The following is a 13229-nucleotide window of genomic DNA, read 5'->3' on the forward strand; positions in this document are numbered from 1 at the left end:
AATGGTATAAGACTTAACCTGATAGTAAGTTAAAGTTTTTATATACATATCCTAGAGTGACATGTGTTATGTGCACCCCAAGTGTGTACCCATTTACACCATGCTTTCATAGATGAGATTCTCCTAACGATATCAGAATACGCTGGTCTAGAACCAGCAGTTAATAATGTCATGCTCTGAATTAAATCCTAGAGGCACCTGCGTCTTAAATTTAAAGATCCAGTATGCCACTTGTCCCTTCAGCTGGTTTAGCCTGTCCCCTCCTCTTTGTGGCTTTTTTATCTCTTCAATTGAATTCCATTTACATTTCTTTACATCTTTATTATGATCTTCAATAAAGTGTTTTGCTAATGCCAAGCAATACACTTCATTCTCAATGTATGAAAGATTCTCCCAGATTCGTGTCCTTACGTCATGGGTAGTCATCCCTATATACTGTTTTTTATGTTCCTCAAATCAGATAAATTACATAGTTGGTACTGCAATTAATACAGCCTTTAACTTCAAATTCCTCATCAATTACATGAGATTTAAATTTCTTTGTTTTGATAACATAGTTGCAAGCTCTGCATCTACTTTTGCCACATCTATAAGTACCTGTTGTTAGCAACAAGGCACTACCCTGTTCGGTTGTTTTACTTTTTAGTTTAAGTGTCAAATAGAGCCAAAGGTGTATTTTCGGAACATCTGTAATGACGTAATCATTGATCTGCATCGGATTGAGACCGGCGGATCGTATGTTACATCACAAAATCTCAACTTTTGCCGGTCTGTAGGCTTTGATAACTAGGTCGGATCAAGCTTGCAACAATTACGCTGCAGAATTCCGGTGTGCGGTTGACGGCTTGATAAGTATCCCCCATTGTGTGCTCTAGCGCAATTGGTTGTGAAGTGTTAAATTGCAATGTTAAATTTTTCTGTGCAATGCAGAGTCGCAAGTGCCGATTGCAGGTGGACAGGTTCCCTACTTGTAAACTTGCCCGTCTGCAAGGATGGTAATTAAATATATTGCATATAACTCTGCAGTGTCAGCTGTTTTCTGTTGGACTAATATGATGTGTGAAATGTATATTTTATTTCAACATTACGTGACAACTATTCTCTGAAAGGTTTTTATATTTCTGTTGGACAATGATGATAAATGTAATAGTTACCTTTCTTCCCATTAATATAGGATGATAAAGTCATTTTACTGTTCATTAATTAAGCAATTGCACACATTTTACTATTATCCCTTTTTTTCATAGGTATGCCCTTAGGTTAAAATCACATTCAGGTCCCAGTTCAAGTAGCCAGGACAAGAAAATCACAGCTTTATGGTTTGTGGCTCTTTTTTATACTCTCTACTGTTTTCTTATAATATAAAACTTTTTTGTGCCCATTTTTACTCATTAAAGTGATCCAGGCATATTAATCAGATGTGTTCTCTGTTGCAGTGTGGTGTTCTGCCATCTCTTTTGCATTTGTAACAAATATAGTTCTGTAAGGAAGAGAACAGCTTCGGGGCAAAGGGGCAGTAATGTCAAAATTAAACTTTCCTGATGTAAATAGAGTATATCAAATGCATATTGTTCTTTTGGTATCTTTTGTTGAAGAGTAATCCTAGGTAGGCTCAGAAGAAGAAGTGCACTACTGGGAGCTAGATTGTAATTGGTTGCTGCACATATATGCCTCTTGTTATTGGCTTACCAGATGTGTTGAGATAGTTCCCAGCAGTGCATTGCTACTCATTGTTTAAACTTGCATGCACTGTCTGAAACATAAAAGTTTAATTTTGACTTTACTGTCCCTTTAAAAAAAGGGGTCACTTTTAGGTAGTACATGTTTCTTTCTAAGACTCTATGCTAAAGCTAATTAGGGTGTGTGAGATCAGGAACATTATTCATTGGAATAAACTTACAAATATATTAAGCATTTAAAATGTAAAAAAAGGTATGCTCAGGAGTGTGCCTGTCTTGGGTATTATATAGCAGCAGTGTTTGCAAGAATGTTTGTATCAATGTTATACTTTTTTATTTTTATTTAAATTAGTGACTTTGGTGCAGTATAGCTCATTTTAAGGTTACAATATAAGAAGGTGTTGTTTGCAAACAGGTGCCATAATGAATTTGAAAACTAAGGTGAAAGATCTTAGACCTAATGAGACCTTTTATTTGATTGTCTTTATCTATTTCTTAAAACTTTACTTAACCCTTTTGCTGCTGAGCCTTTTTCACACTCCTGTGCTAAGCTGATTTTGAGCATTTTTTGCTGCTTAAATGTAAACGCTATTGTAAGTCATATTTCAATTAGTCACCAACAAAATTTATATAGGGCCAGATTACAAGGGGCACGCTAATGATAAGCATTATCGCTGGACTGTGCTAATATTCGCGTGCAACTTGATGAATCCCATTTACCAGAGATGGGTTAGGCCGATATTGCTCTAATACAACCTATGCTTTCAATGGATATCATGACTAAATATGTGTATGTGTGTATACGTATGTATACATGTCTATATATGTTTATACATGTGTATGTATGTGTTTATAGGTGTAAATATGTATGTCCACACATACATACACATATCAACACATGTATACAGATATACACACACACACATATGTATATAAACATATACATACATACACACAGACACACACTCACACACACATTTGAGCCCTTCCCAGTCAAATACCTTTAAACATGCAAAATAATTTTTATTATTTTTTAAAGTTTTAATGTGTCTTATGTTCTTCACTTTTTAAATATATATTTCTATATATACAGTATCTGTATATACAATATCTATCTATATATTTATTAATATGTTTATATATTCATATAGATATATAGGTATCGATAGATAGATAGATAGATAGATAGATAGATAGATAGATAGATAGAGATGATATATTTTTTTAAAAAGGAAAGAATATATATATTCTTTCTTTTTTTTCTTTTTTTAAATAATGAGATACGTATAAAAATAAAAATGTTTTCTATGTGAAGAACATATGAATGTAAAGTATTCCAAAAGCACCTTTGGCTTTAGCGCAGTTGATCTAGCGTAGTGTTGGGTTAGTGCGCGAGCAATAACTAATAAGGCTTTTTGTTGCACCCATAGAAGTTTATGGGAGGCGTTAGCGTGGTCGCAGTATTCAAAGTTCTGAACTTAGTGTGCCTGAGACGTTTTGCTCACTCTCTAACTGATTACATTCAACTTGTAATACAAGCGCTAATCCGGCCCCGCTAATTTTTTACTTGAGCATAGTTAGTACTCTAGTAGGGGGGTGTCACTAGACCAGAATATACAATTATTATATTTAATTGAATGTAAAAAGTCTGCAACAAAAAATGCATATTGTTAATATTTTATTAAATAACATTCAAAATAGAGAGGTGACCACTGCTGCTACTATGATCAGCTTACTAAAGTGTTATCAAGGATATTCAATTTGTAAAGAGGGGCCAATAATAAAAACTAAAAGGGCCCCTTTGTACCTGAATAGAAATAAAGGCACATTTTTCCTGCTAGGTAATTACTGTCACCATAGTGATTACCTAGCTATTTAGAAAAAAATTACATATTTTGTTAATAAAAGGACTTTTGTACACTTTAAAATAAACTTTATTGGGGGGGTGCAAACAGGTAAGATTTTTTTTATTATGTGTCCCTAAATATCCCCTCCCTAGTGAAACCCATGTAATGTATATTTTAACTTTTTTTTTGGGGGGGGGGGGGTGTTTGGTGCTTTTCATTTTTATTTCAGAAGCATAATAAAATATGATAATTTTGTGAGTAGCAACCCCACATCATCATATTAATACATGTCAAATATAAAGCTCTGAATTACTCTAGCATGTTCTTAAAGGGACATTTAACACCTCTTGCTTTCGTGTAAAAACTGTACTTTGTCCATCACTCACTAGTGGCCAAAAAGCAAAATCTGGTAACCTAGGTTTTGAAAATGCTGCAAATTTCCTAAACCAGATATATGATTGCATCATTGTTAGGTTACAGAGTTTGTTTGTTGACCTGACTATACACATACACAACTACATGCATGAAAACTATATGCATAGTTTAGTACTTTAAGTATTTATTTTTTAATTGAAACATAAAAAGCACTGTAAATATTTTATATAGTAATACAATTGCATCATAAACAGAAAACATTTAAAGGGACAGTATACTGTAAAATAGTTTTTTCCTTAATGTGTTTACAATTGCTTTTTTTACCAACTTAGCATATTATGGGTTATTTGTGTATTTTAAAGCTCTGATTTTGTGTTTTGAAGCCACAACCTAATAAAATTAGTTGAGCTTGTAGGTTTAATAAGATCTCATTACTGTATCACATTGTGTACATATGCCTGCTTCTTTATCTTATATCTGTGCATAAAACAATCACCAATACTTGGAGATAACAATGGAAAATCAGCGTTTTATTACCTTATCTCTGCTATATCCCACTGGGAGTGTGATTTCTTCTGCTGGCTGTGTTTACAAAGCTTATCTATAGCTTGGACCTGTGGCCACAAACTTTCAGCATAGGTGGGGATACCACATGCTAAATCAACTATTTCAAATGCCCATATAAGGGTAAAGGAGCTACTTGTAAACAATTTAATACACTCCAGCGGGTAAAGTGGATCATTGGAAACAAATTAAAGGGGAGAAAAATTTTGAGTAAACTGTCCCTTTAAGTAAAATTGTCTCTGATGTGCTTTTTAATATATATGTTTATTTATCTTTTTTTATAATAGTTATCGTTGTTTAGCTCTTCTGTACTGGAGGATGTTCAGACTCAAAAAGGATCATGCTGTGAAGTATTCTAAAGCCCTTATTGATTATTTTAAGGTAGGAACATGCAGTAGCATATTTATAATTGTTTAAATCTTGCAGTTACAAGTGTTCTTTGCTGTCCTTATGTTTTATTGGCATTTCTAAATCTGATGATGGATGTTAGAGAGGAGAAAACTTTCACAAATGTTTGTACTACTCTGCAGTGTACTATTGAGTTAACAGAGCATTATTTGGGCTGCAGCCAGATTTCCTATGTGCTGTAAAGTATTATACATTCTAGCAAAGGAGTTGTCTTATAACATATTATTTTATTACCTATTCAGCACTGTTAGATAAAAAAGTGAGATTTGCAAATAAAGTTCTAATATCTATTTTAATGAAAAATATCTCCCTACATCATAAAACCAATGAATCAGCTCTTCAAAGAGCACATTGTATACCAGGATTAAATGATGACTTGTATAACATATTTTGTCAAGTATTTTGTTTAACAAATGAGAATGTTAAACAAATATTTTATAAGAGTAAATAGATGATTATCTTCAGTATTAAGGAACAAGGGATTTAATTCATGGCTGCAGGTTTCAGCTAAAGATTGTTAGAAAGAATAATGAAATAGCACTGCCAAGATGGTGGTGCAGGTCAAATTCTCGCCAGACAAAATACAGCTTTTACTATCAAGATGTCTTCTCCCCCACCTAGAAACTCCCAAGAGTGTCTCATCAGGTTCCTGACGAGACAACTAGAAAAACTAATTGTATGAGGAATACAATAGAATTCACAGCAGAGATTGCTACAGATTGTTTATCATATCAACTCCAAATAATGGATTCAGATAGATTTTATATTATATTTTTTTAAAAAGTTCCATAACATTCATACCTTATAATCTTTATTAAAGCAACTAGGAACCAACATTCACACAGTGGTAGCGGTTAGAAAATTAAAAACACTTAAACCCAATCATGCATCTTAATTGTATATAGATATATAGGTCAACATGGGCGTACATAGAATTATATAAAAATAAGCTAAGCCCTTACAATCCGAGGGCTGTATTAACTTTTAACTATTAGTCTAAAGTAGGCACCATGATTGACCCGTTTTTAGCAACAGAATTTCTATAGTTTATGCACAAGGGTAAGCAGTTAAAAACGGCAGACAGGAGAGACAAAGCTGCTCCTGCTGGACCCCAGCTTTGTCTCTCTTGTCTGCCATTTTTAACTGCTTACCCTTGTGCATAAACTATAGAAATTCTGTTGCTAAAAACGGGTCAATCATGGTGCCTACTTTAGACTAATAGTTAAAAGTTAATACAGCCCTCGGATTGTAAGGGCTTAGCTTATTTTTATATAATTCTAAGTACGCCCATGTTGACCTGTATATCTATATACAATTAAGATGCATGATTGGGTTTAAGTGTTTTTAATTTTCTAACCGCTACCACTGTGTGAATGTTGGTTCCTAGTTGCTTTAATAAAGATTATAAGGTATGAATGTTATGGAACTTTTAAAAAAAATATAATATAAAATCTATCTGAATCCATTATTTGGAGTTTATATGATAAACAATCTGTGGCAATCTCTGCTGTGAATTCTATTGTATTCCTCATACAATTAGTTTTTCTAGTTGTTTAGTTCTGTTCTCTGAGATCCCACAACAGATACTGATCCCAGTTGACAATATTTATTATAACATATGATATATATCAAATATATGTATTCAAATACAAATAAAGGGACTACATCTGTCATTACTTAACTCCATCCCCCCACTACCTCTACTCTAAGGTTCCTGACGAGACTGGTGCTACCTGAAGGTACATCATTTTGTACCTTTGGTTGACTAACGTAAGGTACCAGCTGCAAGGTTCTCCCTTTGCTACTTACTGGCTGCTAGTGAAGAGGTGTCCTCATTTTTTATTAAGTCAGTAGTGGAGCTGATGTTGAAGTATAAGGCAAAGATGTGTTGGCAACAATTAGGCAGTGTAGCACAAAATCAGGATCCAGAAGAATAGTTGAGGACCGCCAGAGATCTAAACACAATCTGGCAGCAAAGTACAGAATTTGCAGGAATCAAGCAAAAAGTTTCAACCAAAATCTAGCAGTAAACACAGGAACAGCACACCCAGGAAATTAATTCTTATAAAGGGGCTTAGAATACAGGAAGTGCTGGATATTTATAGACTGGAGTTAATTGCAGATTTGCTGAAGCTGGCAAGCAGGTGGAGCTAGAGAGTCCAAACAAATAAAACTACTGATCTGAGAAATAATTCCAGTAATAGCTGAAGCCTACCTGTGGCTGAATGGTATGAACTGAAAGACCGAGGTTCAAACCCCACATAGTTCTATTAAACAGTTGTGAGACAGAAATGTACATAACAGAGCCCCCCTAACGGAGTCCTCCAATGATCTAGGTGGGGGAATAGCTAAGGGGAAGAGCTGCATGAAAGTCACCCATAAGAGCAGAAGCATGTAAGTTCCTTGCAGGAAACCAGGAAAGTTCTGTAACAGGATAGCCCATCCAGTGGAGAACTCATTTTTATACCACAACCCTGCCTTTTAGTATCAAGGATTTTAGACACTTCATACTCATGTTGGTCATCAATGAGAAGAGGAGGTGGTGGTCGATGTGCCCTGGAGTAACGATTAAAGACAGCTTTCTTGAGGAGAGAAACATGGAAGACTGGATGTATCCGAAGAGAGAAGGGTAGTTTTAACTAATAAGAGACTGGTCCGACTCAAGAAAGTACTCTGTAAGGTGAAATAAATCGAGGTCCCAACTTGTCTTTTGGTTTTCTCAGTCTAATATTCCTAGTACACAACCATGCTCTGTCTCCTACAGCATACAGAGGTATATAGTGTTTTCATCTATTTGCAAAAGTCTTATATTTGCCTGCAGCATTCCTTAAAAGGAGACAAATCTTCCTCCAATGCAGCAGTAAGTCTTTCACACGTTGATCTGATGCTGGTACACCAGATGAAGGGGTAATGTAAGGCAAAATAACATGGGTGTTAGCCTAGAGCTGCAAACAATGTTGTAGTATGAAGGTCATAAATATCCAGTGCTGCATATTTATGGACTGGAGTTAATTGCAGATGTACTGAAGCTGCCAGGCAGGCAGTGGAGGCTCCTCCATTTGTGCACTCCCGCACGTGAACCCCCAAACAGGCAGAAAAGGAAAAAAACTTTTTGCTGAATAAAATATAATTTTTCAAATAGCCCCCTATTTAAAACAAAAAATATATTTTATTTTTACCCCCAAAAATTGATATCTAGGCTTTTTTTTAAGATAAAACAAAAAACTATTATAAAAAAAAATGATTGTGTATTTTTTTTTTCTCATCCGCACGTGCGGTAGAGCACCCTATGCCTGTCAGTGATCTATTGTGCAGCATTGCACTAGACGTCACTCCCAGCTCCTTCCTATAGAGGCTTTAATCGCACAGGCTGAACTGTGTGAGTGGGACTTCAGCCTGTGCTCTGCCTCTGTCTGATACGCTATACCAGACCACACCGCCGCATATGTCATGGCTCCTCCCCCTCATTTGGTAATTAGTCAGTGACAGTGACCAGGTGGAAGTTGGTGGCGTGGGCATTTTAAAACAGAAGTTGACGGTAGAGGCTGGATCTAAAAGCCCCAGGAGTGCATATGACAGAGCAGGCAGCTTACTAGCTGAATGCGTTGATGTGATTTGACCTGTGCAGTGTTTGTGTCTTATGAATCTCCCAGAGCGCTCATGGGAATACATATAGGAAGATACTGTTTATCTTTTTTTAAAAAGTGCACAATTAAAAGTTATTTTTATTGATTCATTGACTTGTTCTTATATTCAGAATATAAGAACAAGTCAATGAATCAATCAAAATAACTTTTAATTGTGCACTTTTTTCAAAAAGATAAACAGTATCTTCCTATATTTACACCCATGAGCGCTCTGGGAGATTGAGTGTGAAAAAGGCTGAATCTGCTAAAGGCTAAACAGTCACTAGTTTGGAATACACAACGTACCAGTACACAGCTGATTTACAGTTCCAAAACACTGTGAATCTGCAATTCTAATTGGAGGATCAAGTCACATGCCTAGCACTGAAGGGCAGAGTGCTTTGGATGCACGCCGAAGTTCACGGACAGCTAAACAGACTGCTCCAAAGAAGACTTGACAGAGAAACCTGAAATACAGGCTTCAGATTCCGGTGAGTCATAGACATAACTATTAATAGCCCACAGCCTGCATTCTTGAGAGAGATGCAGGAATTCGAACTATTGCACTGTGTGGAGACAAACTGCTTTCACCTAACGCTGCTGCATATAGTGGCTATGTTAGCCTGCCCCTATACAAAGATCTTAGCACTTTTTTAAAACTTTGCAAATCTATATGAAGGAATAAATAACCAAAAACAGCAAACTGTGAGATGGATTTTGCCTATGTTACATAGATTATTACACATATATCTGTTCATACAAAGGCTGAGCTGAATGCTAGCTAACAAAGTTAAAAATTGCACTTAAAGGGGCAGTCACTGACTTTTGAAATATACTTCTTTCTACTTCCCAAAGTGGAAATCACTTATGTTTAATGCTATGAAGTGATAAATAGAGAATTTAGTTCTTTTTCAGGATTTTAGCGTAAAATAATTTTTCTTGTAAAATAATTTTACTTTAAACATTTTAAGTTTATGACTACCATTACATCTGTTTACTATCATTAAACTATATATTTTATCAATTGATTTTATTATTTTTATGAATTGCGTAGAGATACTTTGATATTACTAGTACTGGTGTAATATTTATTCTATAGAATATTTAGATCTGGGCTGTTTATGCACTCTATTTTGTGGCAATATATTATTAAGAGATAAGGGATATATCTCTTATTAGAGTTGCTTTTATTGGGTTATTTTTGTATTAATTACAAACTGTAACCAGAAAGCAAATTTGATGATAAAAGCCCTGAATCATGAAAGTTTAATTTTTACTAGACCATCCCTTTAATTGAGTCTGAAATGGGAACTATTGCTATGTTTTTTGTGCATTTTTGTTTAGTGTGTGTGTGTATATATATATATGTGTGTATATATATATATATATATATATATAATCAGATTATAGAGTTTAGAAATTGTATCTACTTTTGTTCAAATGGGTGGGGCCATTTAAGGGGTGGGGTTTACTTAAAGGGGTGGGGTCTTGTGCACCAGCATCTTAAAAATTCACCAGCCGCCACTGCAGGCAGGTGGAGCCAGAGAGTCCAAAATGCAAAAGTAGTGATCTGAGAAACAATTGCAGTATTAGCTGAAGCCTACCTGTGGCTGAATGTTAGAGCCTCAGCACTAACAACTGAAAGACCTTGTCACTTGCACTCAACCCTAATGTTAACTATCTTATTAATTCAGCTATCTAATTAATTACCTTAGTCCTTCAAGGTGAACAACCCTTCGTGATTCCTGTAAACTGTTGGCCTGATCTCTTGCCTATCAGCAATGATCTGTACATACTTCTGAAATTCCACTGACCCCTGCAACTGTGCTGTGCTCCTGTCTACACTCATGCCTGATCCCTTTCACTCGTTGCTGATTAAGGACACCTAGCAGTAATTTTATGGAGCAGTGTAGACTGAAACAGCTTATGTACCTGGTCTCCTAAAAAGGAACACTATAACTCTCTATGGGTGCTCACACTCAAGCATGCAGGACTATTATTTTGCTGGCTTTGCAGTGTCAGAATGCATAATCCCCTTTGACAATAAGGCCCTGATGATCGAAAGTGCCACCAGGTGGCAAGATATTAAAAGGGATCCGTAGCGATGTCGAGAAAGCTGGCAAAATATTCAAAAGTGCTGACAGTACTATTTAAAGGCAGCATCACCAAGAGGCGTCTTACCATACATTTCAGTGGGTTGTGATGCTGCTCTGATACCAGCAATATATTCAAAGCAGCTTTGCCACTTACATCGAAGGTGTAATGTAATTGATCTGTACTTTTTGATAATAAAAATGTAAATGTGTCAACAGAAACTAAATCCCTGTTCGTTCAATGCAATAGTGAATTAAACATATCAATAATACACCTATAAGAGCTGGGGGATTGTGGGTATATGATATGTCTATATACATTGTTTAATATATATGTATTGTATAGTATAATGTTAGAATATATATGTAAACTGTAAATTGATTGTACTAATATTCTATTGTGTCCTTAGGCATGTATTTTTACTTATTTTAAGATTGTGATTGCGTGTTCTTATATTCATATTTATATTATAAAAATAGATATATATTATTATATAAGACGTTTGCTACAGTGCGATTGTAATATCATAAGGAAAACACAATCACAGAATCGCAATCTCAATACTTTGAAATATGAATATTACAATCGTGAAAACGTGATCGCAATATTGTGAAAGATAAATATTGCTACCACCAATGTTCGTTCTCAATATAATGTAAATATGAATATTTAGAACCGCAATTGCAATCTTAAAAATGAGTAAAAATACACACCTAAGAATACAATAGACTATTAGTTTGCATACATATTCTAACATTACACTATACAATTCCCAAGCTCCTATAGCTTTTATAGGAAGTGTTTTGGTTAGTTTTTTTGTCTTTATTAACAAATTCGATCACAGACATGACAAATACATAGGGCTACATTTAACAAGAATGGATAGCAGCTTCGGAGCCCCTACATTTCATTCTCGCTCAGAGCAAGCCTGAAATGCTAGTTAAGCTTAACCTATCTATGACATTTTAGGTGGCGGATTGCAATCATTTTGATACGATTCAAACAAGATGATTGACAGCCCCCTCTTGTACATGATTGTCAATGCAATGTTAACTGTGAGCAGCTTATTGTGAACCTTGTGTGCCACCCTTTGTGAAATGGAGTCCATAGGCATTCTGTGGGAGTTTACACGGCGTTCCATGGGAATAACCTGTATTTCAATGGGCAAATATCGGCATGGGTTTCAAACATTGAAAGCACTGTCCTACATCTTAGCTATCCCTTTTCAGAATATGGTAGTTAAAAAATAACACTTTATTTAACATATATGCAAATATCAGTCTCGCCTGCTTTTCCGTGGTGATATTTCCCAGTGTGACAAATCTAGTAAATGTACAGTGAAATTGAATATACATATGCATAACGCACATTATATTTGTGTAAATACGATTTGAAGACAGCCCTGCCGCCTACATCTCGGCTCAGTGGCAATGTCGGCAGACTTTTGATGAGGTTGCAATACCCATCAAATCCTATGGGAGACGCATCACCACTCGTCAGCACAATGAGGTTCAGCCCACTTTTTTTTAAATTACTTCTGTTATCTAATTTGCTTTGTTCTCTTTGTATCCTTTGTTGAAGAAGGAGCAATGCACTACCGGGGTCTAGCTGTATGAGGCATATATGTGCAGACACCAATCAGCAGCTTCTGAGTCTTCCTAGGTATCCCTTTCAATAAAGAATCTCTCTCATTAATGTAAAAGTTAAGCTATGCACTAAAATACTTGCTACACAGCTGGGTTCTGTCCTCCCTGTGCATATAGACCAGGTTGGCTTTCTTAGAGGCAACAGGGCTCAGATCCCAGTATACCCAGCTTATATTCCAGGCTGTTACATGACAGTATACAAAAAGACCCTAATGCAAATAGCTCAGCTACCCTTAAGGAGTAATGTCCCAGTTACTCCCAAAATGAAATACAAATGGACAGAAAAAGGGAGCGCTAATCAAGCAGCTATATAAGAGATCATAGAAATAACACATATATCACTAATTGTACCAGTATGTATAGAATCAAAGTTCAAACAATAATAGTGTAACACTTTATACAGTTTTAATTTAACACTTTATTATTGACATCATAAAACTAGACCATCGGTGGTTGGCAAACCAAAACATAAAAAGCAAATAAAAAGTGCTTAAAAATAGTAATGACGGATATCAATGTCCCAATTTATTCTAGAACGTTGTAAATTCATGAACCTTGATCAAACCTGGATCAAACGATATCCTTGTAATATTCCCAAGATAAATCTAAAACTTGTTGAATAGTAGAAACAAATTATATTGCCTTTTCCGCATTTTCCATTGGTGAGCGATATCACGTGACATAGAGCACGTGACCCGGAACCAAGGATGGCAGTGTCCCAAGCATTTGGATATCGGACGCCGTGCCTGAGAGGGGGAAAACAGCTTACCATAAAAAGCAAAGAAATTAGTGAATTTCGGATTCCAGAGGAAGCACCAGTCACTGACCCTGACGAAAACTCTTAGTATCTTTCTTTGTATATGTATATATATATATATATATATATATATATAGTTGCACAATAACAGCGGACTCACGTACTCACGTATCCATACACACCCTTTTATATTTGCAACTATATCCACAGCAACTTTTATAGTCTCCATGCCT

General features: G+C 35.5%; 1 protein-coding gene across 1 annotated transcript in view; it reads left to right on the plus strand.

Annotated features, from left to right (window-relative positions):
* AFF3 (ALF transcription elongation factor 3) overlaps window positions 1-13229 on the plus strand; it is a 76140-nt gene that overhangs the window by 46564 nt on the left and 16347 nt on the right. The window contains exons 8-9 of the mRNA XM_053705456.1: window positions 1248-1319; window positions 4753-4846. Coding sequence (XP_053561431.1) covers window positions 1248-1319; window positions 4753-4846 — 166 coding nt within the window. The remainder of the gene's footprint in view (window positions 1-1247; window positions 1320-4752; window positions 4847-13229) is intronic.

Source organism: Bombina bombina, chromosome 3 (genome assembly GCF_027579735.1).
Source record: "Bombina bombina isolate aBomBom1 chromosome 3, aBomBom1.pri, whole genome shotgun sequence".
Lineage (NCBI taxonomy): Eukaryota > Metazoa > Chordata > Amphibia > Anura > Bombinatoridae > Bombina > Bombina bombina.